At 45.0% G+C, this 26,042-nt stretch overlaps 1 protein-coding gene across 15 annotated transcripts in view; it reads left to right on the plus strand.

Moving 5' to 3' along the window:
• LYN (LYN proto-oncogene, Src family tyrosine kinase) overlaps positions 1-24,767 on the plus strand; it is a 213,302-nt gene extending 188,535 nt beyond the window's left edge. For all 15 annotated transcript variants that reach the window (XM_029591297.1, XM_029591300.1, XM_029591294.1 and 12 more), the window contains 2 exons: positions 4,478-4,609; positions 21,559-24,767. In XM_029591297.1, the coding sequence (XP_029447157.1) occupies positions 4,478-4,609; positions 21,559-21,761 (335 nt within the window). In that variant the 3' untranslated portion in view covers positions 21,762-24,767. The remainder of the gene's footprint in view (positions 1-4,477; positions 4,610-21,558) is intronic.
• Positions 24,768-26,042: the final 1,275 nt, after the last annotated feature.

The following is a 26,042-nucleotide window of genomic DNA, read 5'->3' on the forward strand; positions in this document are numbered from 1 at the left end:
TCTCCCCGACCTCATCAACTTATAACCTTCCCTCTACCACCCTAGTATATCATCACCTTCCTTATCCCTTGTCATCATCACCTTCCCTTCCCTCTTCCCCCCTTAACCCTCTGTGGCACATGCATTTTCCCTCCACTTACCTGCCCAATACATTTAGCGCTGCTCCTTCCTGTCCCTTCCCTCCCCGTAGCTGGCAGAAATCTGAGCAGCACTTACCTAGTGCTGTTTCTTCCTCCTCTGTCACTTGCCTCTGCAATAGAAGCATGAGGGCAGCTTCTCCAGCAAGACTAGAGAGAGCTAACAGAGAGGAAAGCAGGAGCAGATAGGTGCTGCTCTCTGACCCCCTCTGCTGGCAGGAGGGCATCCTGCAGACAGGAAGAAAAAATCAAGACTGCTGACGGCTCAACTTTACATATTCGGCTCTTTTCGCAGCACACCCAGGGCTGGCGCATCCATTAGGCGAACTTCGGCGGTTGCCTAGGACACCAAGCCATAGGGGGCGCCGAACAGCATTCACGTGGTGCCGTAAGCGGGGCATGTCCTGCTCGCGGCAAAGAGAAATAGAGACTGTATGGCCCTGAGAAGCTCACAGTTGGTGCCGAAACAAGTGGGGAGGTGGGGGGGCGCGACCGGGGAAGGGGCAGCAGCGTAAGGGTCACCTAAGGCGCCCAATACCCTTGCACCGGCCCTGAGCCCACTGGCTTGGGGTGACAAATTATGAAGGTGCCCAAAAACCAGGATCTCTCCTATTGCTGTCTGGGGGCAAAACCCCTCACCCCTCAGGCTAAGGTTGTCATAATCTTAACTCTAGACCTGGGGCAGCGGGGATATGCTGAAAATCTCCCACTTAAAAACTGTTCCCCTTTGGCAGGCTCTGAAACACTTTCAGAATAATTTTCTTGGATTTAGTTTTCTAATCAAACATTTCTCCCCAGCCTGGTTCCCAGTTCATCTTCAGTCTCCTGCAAAACTCTCCTGCAATGTGTTTCTTTTTGCTGGTAATGGATTTAACTTGCTTGTCTTTTTAATCCTGATGTTCTATTGCTTTCCTAAGTTTAGAATGTAAAACAAATTGGTTGAATTAATAAAAAGTTTGTTTGGCAACAGTGCTGTTCAATTATCATGCATAAATATTCACAATTCAATTATCTTTAAAAATTGTTAATGGACTTCTCATCTTTGTCCATATTGCTGCATCTCACATTTGCACTGAGGGCTTGAAAGGGATCCGGGAATAGGGATGTGAATCGTTTTAGGACGATTAAAATTATCGTCCGATAATTTTAATATCGTCTTAAACCGTTATGGAACACAATACAATACAGATTCTAACGATTTATCGTTATAAATCGTTAGAATCGTGAGCCGGCACACTAAAACCCCCTAAAACCCACCCCCGACCCTTTAAATTAAATCCCCCACCCTCCCGAACCCCCCCCAAATAACTTAAATAACCTGCGGGTCCAGCGGCGGTCCGGAACGGCAGCGGTCCGGAACGGGCTCCTGCTCCTGCATCTTGTCGTCTTCGGCCGGCGCCATTTTCCAAAATGGCGCCGAAAAATGGCGGCGGCCATAGACGAAAAAGATTGGACGGCAGGAGGTCCTTCCGGACCCCCGCTGGACTTTTGGCAAGTCTCGTGGGGGTCAGGAGGCCCCCCACAAGCTGGCCAAAAGTTCCTGGAGGTCCAGCGGGGGTCAGGGAGCGATTTCCCGCCGCGAATCGTTTTCGTACGGAAAATGGCGCCGGCAGGAGATCGACTGCAGGAGGTCGTTCAGCGAGGCGCCGGAACCCTCGCTGAACGACCTCCTGCAGTCGATCTCCTGCCGGCGCCATTTTCCGTACGGAAAATGGCGCCGGCCATACGCGTATGGCCGGCGCCATTTTCCGTACGAAAACGATTCGCGGCGGGAAATCGTTTTCCAAAATGGCGCCGAAAAATGGCGGCGGCCATAGACGAAAAAGATTGGACGGCAGGAGGTCCTTCCGGACCCCCGCTGGACTTTTGGCAAGTCTCGTGGGGGTCAGGAGGCCCCCCACAAGCTGGCCAAAAGTTCCTGGAGGTCCAGCGGGGGTCAGGGAGCGATTTCCCGCTGCGAATCGTTTCCATACGGAAAATGGCGCCGGCAGGAGATCGACTGCAGGAGGTCGTTCAGCGAGGCGCCGGAACCCTCGCTGAACGACCTCCTGCAGTCGATCTCCTGCCGGCGCCATTTTCCGTACGAAAACGATTCGCGGCGGGAAATCGCTTCCTGACCCCCGCTGGACCTCCAGGAACTTTTGGCCAGCTTGTGGGGGGCCTCCTGACCCCCACGAGACTTGCCCAAAGTCCAGCGGGGGTCCGGAAGGACCTCCTGCCGTCCAATCTTTTTCGTCTATGGCCGCCGCCATTTTTCGGCGCCATTTTGGAAAATGGCGCCGGCCGAAGACGACAAGATGCAGGAGCAGGAGCCCGTTCCGGACCGCTGCCGTTCCGGACCGCCGCTGGACCCGCAGGTTATTTAAGTTATTTGGGGGTGGGGGATTTAATTTAAAGGGTTGGGGGTGGGTTTTAGGGGGTTTTAATGTGCCGGTTTTTCGATTTTTTCGATTTTTCGATTTTTTAACGATTTTTTCACGATTTTTCACGATATTTTACCCCCCCCAAACGGCAACAATACGATTCCCTCCCCCTCCCAGCCGAAATCGATCGTTAAGACGATCGAGGACACGATTCACATCCCTATCCGGGAATGGTAGCTTTGGGTTTTTAAAGGCTCCTAGAGATAATAAAATATGATGGCATTAGTCTGGGGTGGAAAAGGCTGGGGGAGTGAAAGGAGCCCCCCTGTTTGTTGTAGCATGGTAGCAAGCTTGGAAAAAGAAGACACAGCACATTACATATACAAGTTTTGCACAAGTGCCTGGGAACTTTGACAGTATTCACTAAGAGCCAGGGCTCTACTTAAATTTCAAGATGAACTTCAAGTAGTCACAACGGAATAGCAGACGAGACCAATATAATTGTAGGAAACTGTTGATTGATGGCTTTATTGGCAGGAAAACAGGTAATCAGAAAAGCCCCAATTGTGAGTCTGCATAAAATGCAAATCCTACAATATTGGGCTTTTAGCTTAAGAGCTTTAGTGATTTAAAAAAAAATAAAGAAAACTAAACTGCAAACATCATTAGCACCATGGTGCATAAAAGCAACAGCTAAACCAACTATTTACTCTGACATGCTTGCTCTTCCCCTCCCCCCCAAGAGATTGGTTTTGCCCTTTTGACTCCACAAAGTAGTTTTCACATGGAAACATTTATCCAGTGTAAAAGCAGGGGAAGGCTCTTTAAATCATTGCGGGGCGCTGGAGAGCTATCCAGTAGAGTAAAAAGATGATGGCTTGTGTAAGCTGAATTTCCTGTTTTTTCCAAAGCCTTCCATATTTTAAAAGTATTCACATATTACCACCGTAGGAATCAATATGAGCTGTGTATGGTGTTGGGTTTCTACTTGTACTCCAGAGGCCAAAATAATTTGGGTAAATTTAGGTCAATGCTGTTACAATGTATGGGGGGTCTCTGGCACATCTGTGTTTGACTCAGTAGACCCAAATTACTCGTTCCATACTTGTTGGACCAGTCCAGTGAAAAGTGATTGATAATGTTGCTGTAGAGAACAGTGAAATTCATACAAGACGCCAGCTTGCAGAGTGAAACATAATGCCATTCTGTATCCGACATCACTGGGGCCCATTTCCAAATGATTTAGCAGTCTAGCCCCCTTCCCAGCCTCACCTATATACACCCACATTTTTTTATATAGATAAAGCATGCAGTCAGATACTATTTCACATTAAAAATCATTTTCTAAAGTTATTTTCCTCTATATTTTCGAGCAGTATAGAACCAGATTTTCCTTCCTTGGTGACTTATTGTTAATTTGCTGAATCCTATTTTGATTTCTGTTCCCTGATTTGGAGTCTGGGATTAGAAGGCAGTCAGGCATGTGCAATGAAAAGAATTTGCAGTTAGTATAGCTGTGTTTAAAAAAGGATTGGATAAGTTCTTGGAGGAGAAGTCCATTACCTGCTATTAAGTTCACTTAGAGAATAGCCACTGCCATTAGCAATGGTTACATGGAATAGACTTAGTTTTTGGGTACTTGCCAGGTTCTTATGGCCTGGATTGGCCACTGTTGGAAACAGGATGCTGGGCTTGATGGACCCTTGGTCTGACCCAGTATGGCATGTTCTTATGTAATTCTTAAAGGTCTGTAGTCCTATACAAAATTGTAGAGGGGGTGAATGTTGCACCTAAATATGTATCTAATCCAATAGGTATTGATGCTTCTTACTTTATTTTTTTTTTCTTGTGTGCATTATGCTTTACAGAGCTGATCATATGCAGGCGGGAGCTAATTTTGTATTTATAGCTATTGTGCCCTGCGCTTTCCAATTAAATAGTATACATCGTCAAAAGCGAATGTTTTCTGTCTCTTAGGTGCAAAGTTCCCTATTAAATGGACAGCCCCTGAAGCGATCAACTATGGATCCTTTACAATTAAGTCTGATGTGTGGTCCTTTGGAATTCTCCTATATGAAATTGTCACCTATGGAAAAATCCCATATCCAGGTAGTGTAAACCCTCTACTGTTAAGTTCTACACATCTCTATATTTTACTATGCTTAATAGGTATTTTAGCAGAAGAAAATAGCTTATATGCAGAAAATCACGTGCTGTGGTGATTCTGGGCAATCAATGAATATTGCAGCAATTAGTAGACTTGAAACTGCAGAAAAGTCTCTTGCAGCAAGATCATATCTCCATCGATTAGATAAATGCAAAAATCACCAAGTGGAGTGCTGGCTAAGCTTGGGAAAAAAAAAAACAGAAAGAGAAACCAAAATGTGTAGAAGACAAGATGGCTACTGGACAAGACAAAAGTATGCAGTGTGGCCTGGATGCATAGTGGTAGATGAAATAACAGCAGCATTGACCACTGTCATCACGGGTAAAATGGATGAGATTTCCAAGCAGATATTAGACTTCAAAGCCCAAAATCTGACTTTTTTTTTTTTTATTAGAGACAGTTGAAGGCAGAGTATCAGTAGTAGAGAATGATACATTGTGCATAGGAAAGCTACAAAAGCTGAGAAAAATTATTCTGGCTCAAAATAAGATTGAGGAGTTAGAAAATTGATCCTGCCATAACAATCTGCGCTCCATGGGATTCGGAGAAGGTATAGAGGAGCAGAAATATAAACTGCATGGTTGCTGGAAGTGCTGGGCCTCACTGAGCTTCAGGGCCCTTTTGATAATAGAACGAACACACAGAATCGGAATGAAAAAGAACAATCGACAGCCAAGAATAGTGATTGCGAGGTTGCTTAACTTTGATCACAAACAAATGATCCTGCAATTCTATCAAAAAAGGTCTATTATAAAATATCAGAATTGTACCATAAAAATATTTCAGGATTACTCGCTTTAAAGTTTTGACTAAGAGGAAAGAGTTTGTGCCGTTGTGCTCAGTGCTAACAAAGAGGCACGTTCACTTTGCTTTGCATTTCCCGGCCCAGTTGTGAATCTGGTACAAGAGTACCATGAAGGTTTTTGACAATCTGGAAACAGCAAAAAAAAATACATGGATTATTTGACCTAACTGGACTTGTATGACTGTGGTCACCGCTAATGGTGAGATTTCTTGCGATGGGTCTGTGATAAAAGACAGTGATGATGGCTAATTTTCTAAATTAAAGAAGCTGCATAACTGTTATTGATTGAGATTAAAGAAGATGATATGCAGCATGGGTCAAAATTCTCATTCTAGGTAGGCATTCATATTCTGGGTCAATACAAACAGCTAATACATACATAATCTAGGTCATATTAATGCATCGTCTAGTTTCTTACAATAATAAATACCTATTATAGGTCAACACGTCAGCATCAAGTATAAGTTAATTAAGGTGTTATTAGGGAGGAATGTAACCTATAACTTTCATTTCATTATCCTATATGCCATACTCAGAATGAAGTCTTTTTACACTTTACAACATTCAGTTCTTTTTGCCCAATTTACTAATATTGTTTAAAGTTTTGATAGTGACGTTATCAGTTTATTGGCATTTTACGTTAGATTATTTCTAAAGAGCCATGTTTTCAGTTTCCATTTGAAAATCTTTCCTTCTGTTATCAGATGTAGAGAGTTCCATAACTTTGGGCCTGATATGGAAAACATTCGATCTCTTATCTGCGTTGTGTGTGCTCCATGTTGTCGGCATTTTTAGAAGTCCTTTGTATTGTGATCTTAGGGCTCTCTGCGATGCGGATGGTTGAATAGTCATTCCTAAAAGGCATAGGTTAATGTTGTTGATGATATTAAAAATTAGAATCAATACTTTATAATGAATTCTGGATTGTACAGGAAGCCAGTGCAGTGCTATCAGCAAGAGGGTGATGTGATAAAATGGCCTTGTCCCTAGTAGTAGTCTGGCTGAGGCATTTTGTAGTAGTTGTAATGGTTTTATGAGTCCAGAGGGTAGGCCTAGTAATAGGGAGTTGCAGTAATCTATGTTGGAAAATATTAGTGTTTGGAGAACAGTGCGGAAATCCTGTATTATTAGTAAAGGTTCAGTCTATGTAATATTCTAAGCTTGGAGTATCCTGTTTTAATTAGCTTGCTTATATGCTTTTTCATTGACAAATTCATATCAGTCTGTATTCCTAGGTCTCATACCTGATCTGAATGGGTAAAGTTAAAGTTTCCTGTTAGGATTGGCGGTTTGATTATCGTGGAATTTCCACTTAACCATACAATTTCAGTTTTTGTGTTTAGTGTAAATTTCAGCTGAGTTAGTCTTTGTTGTATTGCTTCATGTATGTTGACAGTCAAGGTAGTTTTTTCAAATGATGTCGAATGAGATGTAGAATTGTATGTCGTCTGCATAAAGGAAGAATTTGATTCCTAGTTCCACTAGTAATGCACATAGTGGCAGCATGTAAATGTTGAATAGGGAATCTGAGTGCTGACCCCTGGGGGAGACCTGTATCGATTGGGAAGGTGTTAGATATGTGATTGTCCAGTTTGACTTGGAATGATCTGTCTGCTAGGAAGGACGAGAACCATTTGATAACAGTTCCATCTATTCCAATTTTTCCCAGCTAGTGGTATAGCAGAGTATAGTCTAGTGTTGAAGGCTGCAGTTATGTCAATTAGTAACCAGGATATAAGATTCATCATTATCGAACCCCAGTAGTAGACGGTCAGTTAGGGAAATGGAAGGGTTTCTGTAGAGCGATCTTTTCTGAAACTGAATTGGTTAGGGTATAGATGTCTTCTTGGTAGCTTTCTAATTGTGGTAACACTGCTTTTTCTAGGTCTTAGCAATGAAAGGCAGGTTGGATATTGGTCAATATTTGTCCCAATCATTACTTCTGCAGATTTATTTTTTAGGATGGGTTTAATCACAGCTTGATTTGCCTTATTGGGGACCAATCCTTCTGATAGTGAGTGGTTGATCTTGGTTGTGATTGTTGGCGTGATTACACTGTGTATTGTTTTCAGGGAACTTGCAGGAATTGGATCCAGTGGGGTGTGTATAGCAAGCTTAATTTTTGTGATGATTTTGTTAATTTTAAATTTAGATACTGTGTTGAATGAGTTCCATTTTGCTTGCTGAAGTTTTTCTTCATGTTCTTTTGTTAGTAGGCAGGTGGAGAATTGTGTTTAACCTATTGATTTTATTTAACAAAGAAGTGGCATATTTAATTGCATGAGTTCTTTGAAAAGTTGTAGTTCGAGATTGAGGAAGATGGGTCCTTGATTAAATTTTTAACAGTTTTGAAGAGTAGTTTGGGATTAAATATTACACCATGAATCTGTTTAGCGTAATAGTCTTTTATTTGCTTTATTAATTTGTTCTTGGTATTTTGTTAAATGGAATTTGTATATTTCTAGTGATTTTGTGAATTGGCATTTCCGCCATTGCTTTTCATATTTTCTCAGGGTTTGTTTAGTGTGTCTTAGCTCTTCACTATACCAAGGTTTCTTTTTTGTAGATGTTTTAAGTTCTTTCTGGTATGTTTTTTCCTGGACTGGGCATAGGTTATCAGCTATTTCATTGATGATTTTGTCCCAGGAGTCAAATGCTGAGGAGGCATTATCATATTTAAAATCAGCTATTTTCCGAGTATTTTTGGTTGTCTTTTTCCTATATGTGGATGATTAATTAATATGTGATTTTGCTTGCTGTGTATTGAGGAGGATTATTTCTGCTTTTATTAGTTGGTGATGGTAGTATGTAGTGAGATGAGTTGATTATGCAGTTATTGTTATTAGGTCAAGTGTGTGTCCAGCTTTGAGTGGGGTTGGTTATGAATTGTGACCAGCCCATTGCTTCCATAGTATCTAGAAATATTTCACATACTGTAGTTTTGGGTAAAAATAACAGTGACTATTTCTTTTTACCTGGAGTTTATTTTGCTCCTGAAAAGACATAGTTGGTTTCAGCATCTATGAATTGCTGTGAATGGATACTTATATCTTTATGAGAATGGAGACTGATCAGTGTGATTCTTAATTTAACAAAGATACCTGGGATGGTGATACCATTAGTGTTCTATGGTTGGGTTTAAGCTGTAAAGTTGATTTATTATGCTATCATTTTTCAAAGCTGAGGTAGGAGCGGGGGAGGGTTGGGGATAGCATCTACTCACATACATAAGTGGTTTCTGCTCTCCAAATGAAAGAATGATTTTTCTGTTTCAGGTTTGGGGGGTTGGGAAAGGGAGGAGATGGGTTTACCAATTAGAGAAGACCATTGGGTAGATGATCTTGAACATGGAGAATAGTCAGAACTGGCTATTTATGGGTGGTGCATATATCGAGATAAAGCATACATATGAGGAAATGGAGACAATCTGTTTGATTTTTAATATTTGTTTGGATTAAAATGGGACCCCAAATCAAATGGATATCTTGGAACATTGCAATGTTATGCAGACCAGTGAAATGAGAGAAAGTTCTTGCTCGCTTAAATAGGTTGTAGGGTAATATATTTTATTTATTTTATTATTTATTTTATTTTTATTTACTTACTTTTTTTTTTAACTTTTGAAAAAAATGGGTGAATCAAGTTTTTGTTGCCCATGGAATCTAAAAAATGTGCTGGGTTAATATATTGCTTCATCACTCGGTGTCCTTTCAGATGGTTAAAACTATTATTGATCCAGATGTGCATTATTATTGTACGGGGGAAATTATTTGTGAAATATATAATTCTGACATCAATATATGCCCCAAATAGTTATGTTCATTCTTTGTTTACAAGGGTTGTGGATCATGTTCATTCACTGGGACCTGCACTAATATTGATGGATGGGGACTTTAATTGTATTAGAGATGGAGTACTGGACAGGCAATCAAACTGTAAAGGTAGACCTTAGGACTCAATAAAGGTGTTCATTTTTTGTGTAATACTATTCCAGTTATAGATGTTTGGAGAACTTTAAATCCCACAATGAAGGATTTCATTCACTATGCTAGAGCACATGATACTAAATCTCGCATAGATTATCTTCTATTATCAGAACAACTGTTCTCATGGGTGGAAACTTCTAAGATCAAGGCACTGGTAATATCAGATCATTGCCCAGTGCTGTGTTCTTTAAGGGTTCTCCCCCAAGGCAGTAAAGGCGTCATGGAGAAGGCCAGCTTGGTAGGTGCGAGTATTTTTACCTGAGAAGTGGAGAATCTATGAACCTACAAATGAAGCAGATAAAATTTTTGAATCGACCTTTTCAAGTAGAAGAGATTTCAGAGGTCATAAACACTTTAAAAATTTCAGATCACTGGGTAAAGATGTCCCAACAGCGCAGCAGTTTATAAATCCCTTAAACCCTTATTGTTGGATACTGTTAAAAGAATTCTTCCAGATTATTGTTCAAGGCAAAATGCCAGATATTTTGATGATGGCCACATTGTGGTTTTTCTCTAAACCGGGTAGAAATGAAAAGCTGCCTTCTTCATATCATCCTATTTCATTGTCAAATCAAGATATAAAAATGTATGCTTAACCTACTGGCAAATAGACTTAAACATGTATTGCCTGGGATAGTGTCCAAGGGTCAAGCGGATTTTGTTCATGGGAGGTAGTCAAGTATTAATGTTTGTCACTTGTTAACCTAGTTAGAGATGAGTAATAAACAGGAGATGAGAGAGTCCTTGTTAATAGGCTTTCGAGCTGAAAAGACCTTTGACAGGGTCTCATGGTCCTTTTTAGATACTGTGTTAGATTTCTTTGGATTTAGTGGGCATATTTTAGATGCAATACAGGTACTTTAATCCGGAAGCACAGATAAACGTGAATGGGATGTACTCGTCTTCTACCTCATTAGTGAGAGGAAAAAGGCAGGATTCTCCTGCACCTCCTTTATTGTTTATATTCATTTTAGAGCCTTTGGTACTTGCTGTTGAAAATGTTACACAATGAACTACAGCACGGGGATTTTTCACCACTGAAAGCATTGTTATTTGCGGGCGATGTTTTACTTTTTCTACTTGTTCAGGATATATGGTAACTTCTCAGGGCTTAAATTGAACTTGCAAAAGACTGCGGCTTTACATTTATTGGGTCAGCTAAAAGACCAGTGGCCAAATTTTCTTCTACAATGGGTGGGTGACTCCAGAAAATATTTTGGGGTTTTTATACAAAGGGATCTACAACAATGGTACCGTCTAAATGATCCAAAAAATATATCAAAACTTTAAAGTAAAAACTCAAAGTAGGATATCTTTTCCCATTTCCATGGTCGGGTGTATTGCTCTAGTGAAGATAGTTCTTTTACCTTAATTGTATATCCTGCAAATATTGCTGATAATCTTAACTAGAATAGATATTAGTGTTGAATCAGATTTGCTCAACATTTATTTGGAGAGGAAGGAGAACACACTTATTCATAACTGAATTATCTATCTTGAGAATAGGATGGGAATTTCCCAATTTTAAACTATATAATGTAGCATTTGTGAGGTCATTAGGGGACTGTTTGGGATTTGTTGCTTAATATTCAGAATATTCATTAGAGAACAGGTTGGTCTCTCCTGATGATTTACGGTTTCTTTTACCTGCCGAGACACTAGATTTGCTCATAGATATGCTGGATTCCTTATTGACATCTATGAGAGAGGCTTGGAAATTTCTACAAACAGTTATTGTCTTTTCATATTGGATGCCTTTATGGGGAAATCCTTTGTTTCCAGATGAGGATTCTGCAAGATTTTCCACACTTTAGCCTTGAAGGGAATTGAAACTTTTGTCTCCTTCGCTGACACACAAACTAATAAACTACATTCCTTCAGGTATTGCAAAAATTTGGAGATTGAAATGTTTTGTCAATTTTTCAAATTACTCACTTTATTCATTTAGGATTAGTCTTCCAGCTATTCGTTGTAGTTCTGTAGCTTTTTAACATCTAATTCAAATCTATAAGTTGAAAAGGTATAGCCTGTTGGTCTTGTATAACTATCTTCATATAATTATGACATGCAATATGGCACACATGCTCTCAGCATAATGCAGTGTGGATTTAGGAAGGGAAATAACAGATGATGACACATGTGCTAGCATATTTGTTGTGTATAGGACCACAGACTCTGTTCTGCTAAACCAGCAAGGGCTGAAAATAATCTATTGTATTGTATTTTCTTCTTATAGAGCATTTCAGGCACATTTAATAGAATCAGCAGATTGTCTTAAATGTTCTGCTAAAAATACAACCTTATGCCATGGAGTGTGGGATTGTGTTGAAATACATAAATTCTGGGAAGAGGTTATGAATTTTCTAACTGGTTTATTGGGCTTTACGATTCCATGCGACTCTATGCTATGCCTGTGTGGGATGGAGATAGAAGGTCTAAAGGGCTCCAAGTATGATTTATTAATATGGCTATTGCAAAGAAGTGAATCTTATTTCAATGGATCTCACCGGATAAGTCTTCAGTTCAATGCTGGAAAGCTGTGTTGACAGATGTTATGTCTGGATAGAAGAACATAGAACTTGCGTGTGCAGAGGTATTCGTATTCCTCCCCTCGGATTTCTTCATCTCTGAATTCTTTAACATTGGGACTCGAGACATTCGTTCCGGCAGCTGCAGTTCCGCCCTCTCCCCCCCCCCCCCCCCCCCCCCCCCCCCCCCCCCCCCCTGTAATAAAACTACTTGACAACTGTATGGTATTAACAAAGGCCGCAGTTTATTAACATAACCCGAGCCGCTATCTTAACATGCATCCAAATAACAATGCCCCTCCCCCTCCTTGGCCGCCTCCTCTTCTTCGCTTACCACCGCGGCCCGGTGGTAAGCTAGCAATTTGCCGCCCCCCCCCCCCCCCCCGACTTACCCCGCCACGGCATTAGCGAGGGTAAGCTTTGCGGCCTGAGCATCGGCCCCCCCCCCCCCCCTTGCTCTTTAGGCCTTCCCGTGTAACGGCCCCAAGTTACACGGGCATTCCTCCCCCCCCCCTCCGAACAGTCAATTACAATTTCACAATATACAATACAACATATGGCTCGGGTTTTCCGCCACCAACAAAGACCGTTTACGGCCTTTGTACCCCCACTGTGGCCCTTGTCTTTAACACATCTGCAGGCGAACCCCCTCCACCAAGGCAGCATTAAACAGATCTATCCCCACTGCGGAAAGGCGTACCCCGTCCCCAACAAAGTAACCCCCCAGGACTTCCCAGGACCACGGATGTCTATTCCAGAACCCCCCGGTTCAATTTTTTTTTTTTCTTCGCACCGTGACGCCATGTGGGCTCCTCCCGGTGCTGGAGTCGAATGATCACATCAGACCAACCCAATTTAGTGTCAAGCAAGCGATTCATAAGGGCAGCCAAGCCCTTACGAATAATTTTGATTAATTCCCAACAAGGCAACCTGCCGACCTCGTTACCGCCTAAATGAATAACTATCCAGTTAGGGACCCACATCTGTCAATATTGCCTTGCACAATGTCACACAATGCGCCCCATGTCATCCCCCCTTTTCCAAACCAGCGCACTCGGACGTCTGCACGAGTCAAATTCAAATTCTCTCCGTAAGGCCTCCGCTTAGCCCTTCGGTAGGCGCACTGGATAAAGGAGTGACCCACGATCCAGGCACACTCCGAACTCGACACCTCCCGATCCCGATCTGCAAGACAAACAGACCCGTTACCAACAGCAATTCCGTGACGCTTCCCAAACCAGCTGGATGCGTCAGGTCCTCACCTACGCCCTAAAAACCTCCGACTGCCACCTCCCCAACACTCGTAGCCTCTCGGCCAGCCATCCCATCTCCGCCGCCGTCGTGACCGCGCCTGCGACATGTACAGAGTTGCATCCCGCCCGAAGAGCAACACCACCCGTCGCAAGACCGTCACGAATTGATACCTGGTAATAGGGGAACCGTCCACGTGCACCAAGAAATGACCCCCTACCCCCGGCCTAGCTAATACATAGGCCCTCGCCAAACGCACCGTACACACCCGCTCCATCTCGGCTACAGAATAAACTGCACCATCTCAGCCTCCCGCCCCCGTCCACCCTCCCTCCCCCAAAATAACAGAAAACGAGTCACCACAGTGTTTTCAGCTACGTAAGCTCTCCACGTCGCCGGGGCCACTGATCGCCGGATCAACTCCCATTGGTCGTCACCCCCAGGGTCCACCAGAGCGCCGGGACCCGCTCTCCCTGCCAGGCCGCTTGAGGCGCCGCCTCCCAGAAGACATCCCACGTAAAACTAGAGAGAGCATCCGCGAGAGCGTTCAGTGCCCCAGGAACGGGCCGCGCTCCCAAAGTCACGGTCCACTGAAGGCACAACAAGACCACGACCCGCAATAAAGCAGATACCCTAGGACAGTTCGCCGCCTGCTTGTTCACGACCCGCACCACGCCTAAATTATCACCACCAGACTACCTGTTTATTGGCTAGGCCTCCCCCCAGAGGAGCAGCGCCACAAGGAGAGGAAACAATTCCAAAAAGGTTATATTCCGCACCACGCCCTCCTTGATCCGAGACGCTGGCCAGGGCTCTGCGCACCACTTGCCCCGAAAGTAGAGGCCGCAACCCGAGGCCCCCGCCACGTCCGTATGCAATCCCATGACCACAGTGGACCTTTCGGCTCGGGCATCATACGGATCCCGGTGAACGAGCGCAAGAAGTCCCCCCATACTTCCAACTCCTCCCTCACTGGACGCGACACCCTAATGAAGTGATGCCCCGCCCGAATCCCCGCCGTCCTCGTAGACAGGCGACGAATGAACGCCCGCCCATGGGGATCACCCGACATGCGAAATCCAAGGAACCCATGAGAGACTGCAACCGGCGCAAGGTAACCTTCGCCGCACCTTTAACCGTGTGAACCAGGTCCCGCAGCTGACCGACCTCCCCCGCCGGCAAGCAACAAACCCTGTCTTCCGAGGACAACTCCATACCCAGGAAGGTCGACCTAGTGACCGGCCGCTCCATCTTGTCCCGCACTAGGGGGACACCAAACCGCTCCGCAGTCCCCAGGAAACCCTGCAACTGCCGTTGACAGTCGTCCGAGTCACCCCGACCCACTAATAAAATTCGTCCAGGTAATGCAACGAGGTCTCACACGCGGTTATGGAGCTTAGCGGCCCAATGACGTACTGAACCCCTCAAAAAAGGCGCAGGACACCGCGCACCCCCTTGGCAAACACCGGTCAATGAAGGAACCGCCCTCGAAGTAAAACCCTAACAGCGGGAAACACGACGGGTGGATCGGGAGCAGCCGAAACGCGGACTCTATGTCCGCCTTGGCCAAAAGCGCCCCCGTCCCCGCTTTTCGCACTAATGCCACCGCCTCGTCGAAGGATGCATACTGCACCATGCACACGGCTCGTGGGAGAAAACTCGTTGACGGAGCCCCCCCCCCCCCGCTGGGTGCGACTAGTTCAGAATCACTCGAAACTTGCCCGCCGCTGTTGTCCGGGATCCCCGCTAACGGAGAGAAATGCACCTGGTCGTACGGCTTGTCCTGTAACGGCCCCACCACCCTACCCAATTCCCGCTCATCGATCAGTTGAGACCTGGCCACGTGAGCCAGCCTACCATTCCTAGCCCTACTCCCTGCCCTGGGCCCCCATATGGGATGCGAAAGCCCTCCCGACAACCATCCCGCAGCAAAACAACGGCTACCCGATCCGGGTAAGCCCGCAGACCCTCCACCAGCGCCTCCACGTAGATAGAGGAGTCCGCCTCGCACGACAAGGCGTCGCTACTTGGCCCCCTTTCCGGCCCCCCCCTCCCACTCTTTGGGATCACTTACTGGCTGAGTGGGCCCCCCCGCAGGTAGCGCAGGCATGCCGGAACTTGCACTCCGGAAACAAACAGTGAGTTTGCTGAATCGCCAACAAAACGTCCGATGCCCCGCCGGCGCTCCTGGCGCCCATCTCACCCGCCCGCGCCCCCCAAACCCGAAAGGACTGCCCCATACCGCCTAACACCGGCGCCATACCCCCGCCTATCCAGTCGCCCCCCTGTTTAAACCCGTCCTCTCCACCCCCACCCCTTTATTGGTCATCTGCTTCAACCACCTAGGTATGTCCTGGGTGCCCCAGGACATAAATTTATTCCCCGCCATCTTGTCCCGAAACGTCCCATCGTAGTTGAGCCAAGCCAACCGTCATAGTCCCGGAACGCGCCCAGAATGCTGTCCGCGTAGGACAGCAGCGCGCCATACCGGGAAGGGTCAAAATGGCTTACTACGGTCGCCAGCCGTAAGAAACACCTCATTCAATTCACTATGTTCTTGGCGATTCTACGGCCCCGACCCGCTCCCACGCCTGCGCTTTTCTGCTTTTTTTGGACTGCTTCTTCCCCACCCCTCCTCCCCTCCAACAGCTTACATATAGTTACGAATGTCGGTTTGCGAATCCACTTGACCAAGTGCGTGGAGACCCCCTCCCACAGTTCAGAAACAGCCGCTGCAGCTGGGCAGCCCGTCTCGCACTCGGGACCCGCACCCCACACCCCCGTGCTGCGCAACCCCACCGAACTAGAGGGCGACGTAGCGGTCGAGGAGCTCGAACCAGAATCCCCGCGCGACCGCTGCCTCCAACCCTCCCGTACCCTGCCCCCTCGCAGCAACCCCAACTTACCCGCATGCGTGTCCCCTCCGAGGGCGCCAGCCTCCTGCTGTCCCGGAGCCTCCGAGCACACGGCCGCCGCCGCACCGCCATCGCCGACCCGCATCCACTGAGTCGCCGTGTCACTAGCCACCGAGCTCTCCCGCATCCTCCATGCTTCGCGGCTTGACGGGCCCGGGAGCCCCTCCTCCTCGCCTGCTGCAAAGAAACCCCCCACGCTGCACTCCGGGTCACCGGCCCGCTCTGCCCCGCGCTGGCTCCCATGGGCCGCCCCCTCTGCCCACCCGCCCCCCGCACGTCCCGGGGAGTGTCCGACGCGCCCGGGAAAATTGCTCGCCCCCGGGAGTCCAGAGACCCTTTACCATCCGCTGCTGTCCTGCCTGCCGCGTACGCTAGACGCACCAGGCCCCTGAAAAAACGTGTACCCGGCACGGGCCATGTGCCCCAGGATCTCTGCAATAAAGTGCCGCGGGATCCACGGGGCCGCTATCCGAGGGGGGGGGGGAATGCCCCTCCACTAGCCGCGACAGGGCAGAAGGGGCTACACCACGCGGTTCTGACCGGCGCCTCGGCCCTCGGGGACGGCTACAGGCGAGCCCCCCCCCCCCCCCGGATCCCCAGCGCACCCCGCTCCCGCGCCGTCCGTCCGACCCCGTGCGCCCACGAGGGCGGGCGGGGCCAGGGTCGCAGGCCGCAAAAAAACGGCTCTCTGCACTTATGCGCCGTCTACTCGGGATTGGGACGCCGCTTGGGGCGCGCCCCCCCCCGCGGAACGAGACACCACGCTCGTCGGAGCCTCCCAGCCCCGCGTACCCGAGTGGCCAGGGGGTGGCCCGCGAACCGCGGGCCTAGGCGGCCGGGGAGCCAGTGCTGACGGGAGCCCGCCACGTGGCCGCGGCTAGACCCGCCCTAATCGCACTCGCCACCAGCAGGCCGAAGTGAGGGCCCGGGCTGCCAAACGCGAGGGGGGGCAGGCGCTCCGGCTCCGGGCCGCTTTCCCCCGAATCAGCTGCCCGCGGGGTCGGGACCAGAGGCAGGGCGACACGCAGCAGACTCGGGGCGTGGGAAACCCCCGATGGAGCGCCCGGGCCGGGTAAGGTCACCGCGGGAGACCGGTCGCGCTCGTCCGCATCACCTACCCGGCGGTCCCCTGGCTCGTCCTTCGGAGGCCGCACGCCGATCCTCCCACACTGCCTAGATCTCTGCTTCCCCGCGGAGCGCCAGAGCGCGATCGCAGCGCCACCGACCTGCACGCACCGCAACACAGGAACCCGAACCGTCGAACGCCTGCACACGCCGCAGCTGGGACCAGGCACGCAGCAAGCAAAGAACCCTCCGCTTGCTCCGCTGCCTGTTTCCCAACTGCCGGTCAGCCTGTCCTGACTTCTAAGTGCCCTCGACGGTACACCAATGGGAGAACAGCTTTGACTTTGCCCGCTTCCCATTGGTGTAACCCGCCTGGCTGGTTCCCCGCCCCCTTTCTTCACCGCCGTCCCTGCTCGGGCCCAGGTTACCTTCAACGACCCTGGACTAGCCAGGGTCGTTTCTTTTTAAGAACGTTTAGGGTGCCTATATACAAACATTGCCAAGGGAATTTCGCTCAGAGTTTTTAGATATCTCAATTGGATGTTTGGAGCTACAAAATGCTCGTGAAGAGCCTGGTTAATTTCTGCATGGTCATATCTGAGGTTGGACTGAGGGGGGATACTTGCACAAAATGTATTATTGTTGAATATTTGGGTTTTGGCTGTTAGATTTTACATCACACAACTAATAAGGATATTAACAAATGGGTTTTTTATTCAGCATATAAGCTATCATAGTAAGAAAAAAATATTTTTACTTTGCACTGAACAAACCTCCAGTCTCATTTCCTTAACTGGATCTTGTTACAAATTATGAAGCAGGAAACATCTCTGAAAGGGTGACTTCTTTTTTGGTTTTTGTTTTTTTGTTTTTATGACAGCCTACTTTAAAAGCTAAGATGTTTTTAGTGCTGTGTTTAAATTTTGAAATGAAACGGTATAAAATGCAAATAATCTTTTCACAGAGTCGTTGATAAGTCTGTGGAATTCACAGCACCCTACCTTGATATGTCATTGAAAATAATTCATATAAAATAGACTGACAGAAAGTAGAGTGCATTATTTAAAAGATGTTTTACAACAGTGGATCTCAACCTTTACCAAACTGAGATCCTCTAATAATGTTACGCAGACTTTCCTCCACCAGTTTCCTTTTGTTTCCATGACTGCTTGGACAAATGATAGATTTATTCAAAATCTAAATGCACTAAATCACTGCAGGGTCAGCAGCTGTACCTCTCACACACACAACTTGGGCTGCACTGCTCTCCCTCTGGCTCTGCTGCTTTCTAGTTCCTCTTATTTTATTTAGCTCACACCATTTCATTGGTAGCTCAAGGTTACATTCAGGTACTAGAGGTATTTTTCTGACCTCAAAAGGTTTGAATTCTGAGGCCCTGATTTACTAAAGCTTTTCTCCCATTCTGTGTCTACAGGAAAAATGTTTAGTAAATGAGGCCCTGAGCTTGTACTTCAGTGAAGGGTGGTGCAGATGGCTTTGCTTTTTTCTCAAAAGTAGGGCAGGTGACCTCTCTGGCTTCTCCCTCCCTACCATAACAGATGGAGTGGGGTGATGGAACAGCTCCCCTATGTGAAAGGGCTAAACTGGTTAGGGCTGTTCAGCTTGGAGAAAAGACAGCTGACAGGGGATACGATAGAGGTAATAAAATCATGAGAGGACTAAAGCGAGTAAATGTGAATTAGATATTTACTCTTTTAAATAATAGGACTAGGGGGAACTCCATAAAGTTAGCATGTGGCACATTTAAAATGAATCAGAGAACATTCTCTCACACTCAACACACAGTTAAGCTCTAGAATTCATTGCCAGAAGATGTGGTAAAGGCAGTTAGCGTAGCTGGGCTTAAAAAGGTTTGGACAAGTTCCTGGAGGAGAAGTCCATAAACTGCTATTAATCAAATTGACTTAGCAGTGGCTATTCTTTTATTACTGGCACGAGTAGCATGGAATTTGTTTAATGTTTGGGTACTTGCCAGGTACTTGTAACCTGATTTGGCCACTGTTGGAGACAGGATGCTGGGCTTGATGGACCTTTGGTCTGACGCAATATGGCAGTTTCTTAGGTTCTTATATACACTACAGTACCCCAATCTGCCACATCTCTGGGAAGGGAATGTTGGATGTTAATGGTCCCTGTGTTTGTCTCTGGCCGAGGCTGGTAGTCTATTGCTTCATCTGTCAATTGCTGGTTCGTGTGGAAGATTGTCAGGGCCCCCTTGCCTGGGTAGAAGGAAGGGTGATATTTGCAGCCTTATGTTTTAGCTGTCAGTCTGAGGGGTGTTTGCGTGCTGGATGTCAACATCCTTATGTTCCATCTTTATCAGCCAGTCCTTGCTTTGGCCTTGGGTTTCTGGCAGGTAGGGTAAGTTAGTAGCCCCTTGCACTGGTGTTTCCCCTCTGTCTCATTCTGGAGATAGATATTAGTAGGCCTTCAAATTTGGCTCTACCACCCATTTAGAACAGAGTCTGTTCTAAATGGGTGGTAGATGACAGAAGTCTCTTGCTTTCTGGCTCTTCTCCTACTGCTACAGGTGGTGGATGCAGATGATTTTCTCCACTTCAATTAATGTCATCTTCCTTGGAGCAAGCAGCTGCAGTCTTGCCAGGTTCCTCTTTCTTCAAGCAGCTCAGCTTTTCTTCCAAGCTTCAGCTCAATTATAAATGATCCATAAACAGCTCAACTTTTATTGTCAGTGGCACCCCATTGTGCTAGTGCCAGCTCATGCCCCTCTCCTCTTTCCCAAGTTGAAAGCCACAGCATTATAGAAAGACTGTGGAACTGCCTGGCAAAAGTGATGGGTAAAAAAAAAAATTCCCCAACCCCAGTGAGATGCATCATGCTCTCCTCTATAATATTCTCCTTCCCCTCTATAATATTCTCCTTCCCCTCTATTCCAGGCCAACCCTAGCACACTCAGGTGTTTGAATGGCTCTATCAATCCTCCTCTCCTTGAAGGTGAACCTATTTAGGTCCATAAGTTTTATTTTAAGGAGCTTTGACACAGCCCAGACACCATTTTGGTGGCTTTTCTCCTCCTGAAATTTCTCTAATCTGTCATTACAATTTTAGAAGTAGGGTCGCCCGAACTGGACACTACTCCAGAAGAGGTCTTACCAATGACATGTACAGCAGTATTGCCTCCCTTTTTCCTACTGGTTACACCTAGGCACCGTAGCATTCTTATGGATCTGGCCACTGCACTGTTTTATTACTCTCTCTCTCCTGCTTTGCCCATCTTAGTATTTCTCCCTCCCTCACCACCATCATATACAGCTACCTTGAGATTTTGCACCCAAATACATGACTCTGCCCTTCTTTGCATGGAATCTGGATCTGCCAAGCACTGAATCATACCTCATTTTGTTTATTTCCTAAGGGATATAGACATATTAGATTGCCTTTCCTATTTTTTGTCCTTATAAAGTTTTTATATGTATAAACATTTTTGAGGATAAGTTGTGCACACTTTTATTATGGTCACTTCTATCGCTTGCTTTTAAATATTAGTTTTCACTGTATGCACTCATTTATTCATCATATCTTTATGCCGTCCATGTATCTGTGTGAGCATGCTTAGGATTTTACCAAGGATTAACATGGCAGTGCTCCAACTCAGTGTTGGATTGGCGTAAGTAGGCAAAGCTTTCAAAAACTTAAATAGTATCTTAACAGTGATACACTAGTGCAGTTAGGGTAGCTGTACTAGCCCGGTGGAGAAAAGGAGTTTTAGCAGGTTGTGTAATACCTTCAACAGTGTAGTGGATCTTTCCAAATATCACAAATGTTATCATGTCTATGATAATCCTGATAAGTGTTCAAAACCTTCTAAGAGTCCAGGACTACAATATAAATAAAAATAAAGAAACCAAGATCTTATACTCTTCATAATAATAATAGAAGGACTAGGGAGCATTCCATGAAGTTAGCAAGTAGCACATTTAAGACTAATCGTAGAACATTCTTTTTCACTCAACGCACAATAAAGCTCTGCAATTTGTTGCCAAAGGATGTGGTTAGTGTAGCTGGGTTCAAAAAAGGTTTGGATAAGTTTTTGGAGGAGAAGTCCATTAACAGCTATTAATCAAGTTTACTTAGGGAATAGCCACTGCTATTAATTGCATCAGTAGCATGAGATCTTCTTAGTGTTTGGGTAATTGCCAGGTTCTTGTAGCCTGGTTTGGCCTCTGTTGGAAACAGGATGCTGGGCTTGATGGACCCTTGGTCTGACCCAGCATGACATGTTCTTAATTATTTAATATATATTTTACCTTTTCTAGTACTGTATTACTAGTTTACAACATTGTCTCTTTGGTTCTTCAGGTATGAGCAATTCTGACGTGATGGCTGCTCTTCAACGTGGCTACAGAATGCCACGCATGGAGAGCTGTCCAGAGGAGCTATACGATGTCATGAAAATGTGCTGGAAGGATAAGGCAGAAGAAAGGCCAACATTTGAATACTTGCAGAGTGTGCTGGATGACTTCTATACAGCAACAGAAGGACAATATCAGCAGCAGCCATAGAACCTGGAGGACATTTTTCCTGGGTTAAGCTTTTGCATATTTCTTTGAGCAACAGGGTTGGACAAGTTACTGTAGTTCACTATCTTTGCTTCAAGTGTTTGGATATCCTGCAGATTTTGATTCTTGGAACACAAGAATGCCGAGATGCCACATCAAGTTTAACCAGCCTGGAAAAACAAAGCTGATTTTCTGCTGGTAAATCCGTACATTTTACAGTTTGTTTTTTTTATGATAATCATTTCTACCTGGCGTTCAAGTCCTGTTTAGAGAGAAATCATATTTATGGGGAAAAAAAAATCAAGACAAGCTTTAAGAACTGAGGCCAAATACAATTATATCAAATAGAACTCAGTGTTCAAAATAAAAGGAAAGTAGATTACAAAAGCACTGTCCTACCTGGGTAGATCTTCTATGTTGTGCATTAGACAAATAATGTAAGAAGCAAGAAGATAAGTAAAAGTGTCTTGGAATGTAAGAGAAATTATAATTCTAGGAAGGCTCCACCTCCCCAAAAAAGCAGAATTCTCTTTTAGTGCTTCACCATCTGGAAACCGTGTTTGCTTTGTCAAATCCACCGGGTTCTGGAGTCCAGGGTCTGTAGTACTGTACCTTTTTTTTTTTTTTTGGCAAGCCATTTGGAAATCATTTCAAAACTGTTTAATCATGAGCCTCAAAAGAAAAGAGAAATTGTTGCATGTCTTTCTTTAATGCCACACTGATTCTGCTGAGTATATATACAACACGATTTCATGCTTAGTGTATCACTAACAAATTGTATTGTTTCAAAGGTTCTCTTGGCCCCCTGGTTGAAATATTTGCAGATCAGTTTTCTCTTAGTGAAACAAAATGTATATTCTTCAACACATTTTCTCTGCCTCTCATTCATTCCTAGATTCTCTGGATTGTATTGCATCCCATCCGCTCCCTCCCATTGGTTACTTCTGCCTTCTGTTATAATCTCTACAAATCGCATTTGTTTTGAGGGAATGGTGAACTATTTTTTTACCTTCTCTTCCAGAACAACACAACTGTGTTCATCTTCATTTTTTGTTTTTGAAGAACATACTCATCTTTATATAAAAGTTGGCACCTTTTTATTCTTAGATTTACAGCTCAGATTGCTGTAAAATGCCGTCTAATCATGCTAGGGTGCACCTCATTGTATAATTTTTTTTATCCTGTATTTATTTTTCTTTTGAATACTTCTTCTTCTACTGAACTGGTGAATGTGAAGCTTTTTTAACAAAAAAATAAAAGTTCAACCTCAAAGTAAAAGCATAACTGAAACAACTAAATTACATGGGATTCTTCCAATCTTGCATTAGTAGAAAATTTGTTCTTATTGACCCTAGAAGTTTAATAAGTTGAAGATAGCTGAAGCAATTGTCATAGGGCTACAAGTCCCTTTCACCTTTAGGTCACTGCTTGAAATACAACTCAGATCAGTAGGGCCTTAAAAAAGTAGCCTATGTGAGGTGAACTGGTGGCCACAGTCCATTTCCCAGGGCGAACTAAAACCACCAGCAAAGTTTGTACTGATGGCACCATCGGCGGCCGTCTCAGCAGTGAAGTCTAAGATTGCACAGGGAGGAAGGCCGAACTCCCTCTCCCACACAGAACAAGTCACTCCAGAAGCAGGATCCAGGTACAGAGTCATACAGTATGGGCCACAGCCTGTGCTGGGCTTGTCCTACGCACAAGTGGAAGGGCTCCATTTCTAGTGCTGTCAAACTCCTACCATTTGCAACCGCTAAACTCACTGCAAGAAACAAAACGAAGAGCTCCATAGTTATAAGCAGGGGTGGAAAAATGTTTACATAGCTTGACCCAAGGACTTTTTTTTGGGGGGGCAGTGTCTCTTTCATTTTTATTTTCCACTTTTGAGCCTTTCTGCTCTTCCTTCCAGCTGCTGTCCCCCTTTCTCTCCCATTAGCCTCCCCGTCTTCTTCCCTCCCTCCAGCTGCTCCTACTCCCAGATGCTCCATCCAACTGCTTTCCTCTAGCAGCAGATATTTCACCCAGGAAGGCACCATTTAGGTTACCCAACAGGGTTTTTCCAGCCCTGGTTATGAGTTTTAGGCTCAATAAGAATATTTTACATGGTAAATACAAGGCATAAAATGGCAGAGAAGCTGAAAGTAAACTGGGGTGTGCCATACTGGGTAGCACCAAAAACCAATTCTACATCTATCCACAGAGAAAGTACCGAATATATAATATGGAACCCTGTGGCTTTTAAGTGTTTCCTGATGAAAAAAAGAACTTATCTTCCAAAGTAGAATCCTTGCTGATCCTTGTAAGAAGCAGTGTAAAGCAGAGGGAGTAGGAGACAGGAAGGCTGTGTTGCCTGAGCCTCAAGCTCAAAGAGTGCCTTTAAAAATTTGGGGGGGTTTTTTGTTTTGTTTTGTTTTTTTTGGCACCTTATTGTGTTTTTATATTTCATCACTTTTTTAATTTTTATTATGACTAATGAAAATGCCCCTGGGCCTCTGTGGACTTCTGAGAGGGCTTGGTGGAAGTGGCCTTCTTTCGGCAGCTCCTCAAAGTTCCTCCCCAGTGCCAAAGCATTTTTATTGTGCAGCGACTGCACCTGTTTAAAAGGTGATTTCTAGTGCGTAACGGAGCAGCTGTCGTGTGTAAGGCGGCAGGCAGCCTGCCTTTCAGTAAGGTGACAGGTCTTGCTCACAAACCAAAGCACCCACTGGGTCCGAAAGCTGAGCAGATCTGCTCTCGAGATCTTAAGTACCCAGTAAGCATTCTGTTGTGCAGCGGCTTTGTTTCTGCTGCTGGGTATTTGCATCCTTACAACCTTCTCTTGATATAGAGCAATGTAAATAATGGTCCAGTTTTGTGACTTTTTTTTTTTAAATCAAATTGTTTTACAATACTGATCTTGTGCATGCATACTGTACTTTCTCCTGTTAATGCCAGTGTGTAATGAACAACACTGTAAACTAATCAAAAAAATGTCTTAATTAGAAATAAAAGCATTTATTTAACTGTTCAGTATTCAGACTTTTGTGTTAAATCTTGCTTAGGGCCTATCATTAGTACTATACTAGCAAACAATCTCATCTCATTTCTTGTATTGCCTTCTGATACACTGCCATATGAATTCAAAGGTGTGGTACAGTACTGCTTTCTATAGATGAAATAATACTGGTAGAATCTCTGCTTTTTATGGGATAAAGAATACTTACGCAAAACCTGGAATATATCATTTGCTTTACAAGTACCGTATATTTAAAACCACATTAAATTGTTTGCTTTTGTGATCCCATTAGAATTCTAAAATCATTTCAGTCTCTTTTTAATGGTCACATGGGATCAGAATTGCTCCAGGGCTTGAAAGATAGCAACAACCTTATCATCCAGATTCCAAATGTATCATGGCTGGGCAGTTCTCGCACATAAACACGTCTGATTTTAGCAGACTGCCAAGATTTTAGCAGTTTATATTCCATACTTTCATTTTTGATGAACTCAGGGAAAGAAAGAAATTGTGATGAGCAATCATAACTAATTATATTTTTATCACACACCGTCTAGCTAACACCATGTAGATTTAAGGCAAATGTTTAAAATGTGTTATTTGGTGCCTGGGAGGGGACACTCATTCTCCCTCCCTATTATTATCACTCTTCTAATGTAAGTCTCTCACAGAACTACATTTCTCATGCTAACCACAGCATGGGAAATTTATCTCCTGATAGTGCACTTTTGTAAATGAACCCTCTATCTGTTAATTTAGCTATTGGTTTGTCCTGTAAACTCCTCTCTTTTTAAGAACGTTTTCCTAATGATTTTTAGTTACCAAGCAGTGGCAGCGTACAAGTACAGAATTGTCTCCTACTGTTCTAAACCAGGGCCATCATACTGAAAGGCGGACTTTACAGTGGCAAATGAATAGTTCAGGGAGAGATACAAGTTTATGCTGACATATTCAATGTCTGACTGCTAACTGGACAGAAACAGGGAGAAACCCATCACCTAACCTCTCAGCTGTTTTTTTATATAACAGCCTAAGAAGTCTGGGTGCGAGTGCAGCAGGTTTAACTCTTGTCCTGCTGGGAAAAAAAAGTGCAGTGTTTAAGTTGTCAGACAAGTGGATGGTAAGCGTTATGTGTTAAACCCTGCCTCAATTGGCCACACCCATCTCCATGGCACTTCAGCCCTTAGAACTACATTACCCAAAAAGCTTCAGTCTATAACCACACCACCTCTTCATGTTCTTCCTTGCAGCAGCTCCTGCTTTTCTGAGAGGCTAACTGCACCTTAATC

This window comes from Rhinatrema bivittatum, chromosome 2 (assembly GCF_901001135.1).
Source record: "Rhinatrema bivittatum chromosome 2, aRhiBiv1.1, whole genome shotgun sequence".
Classification (NCBI taxonomy): Eukaryota; Metazoa; Chordata; class Amphibia; order Gymnophiona; family Rhinatrematidae; genus Rhinatrema; species Rhinatrema bivittatum.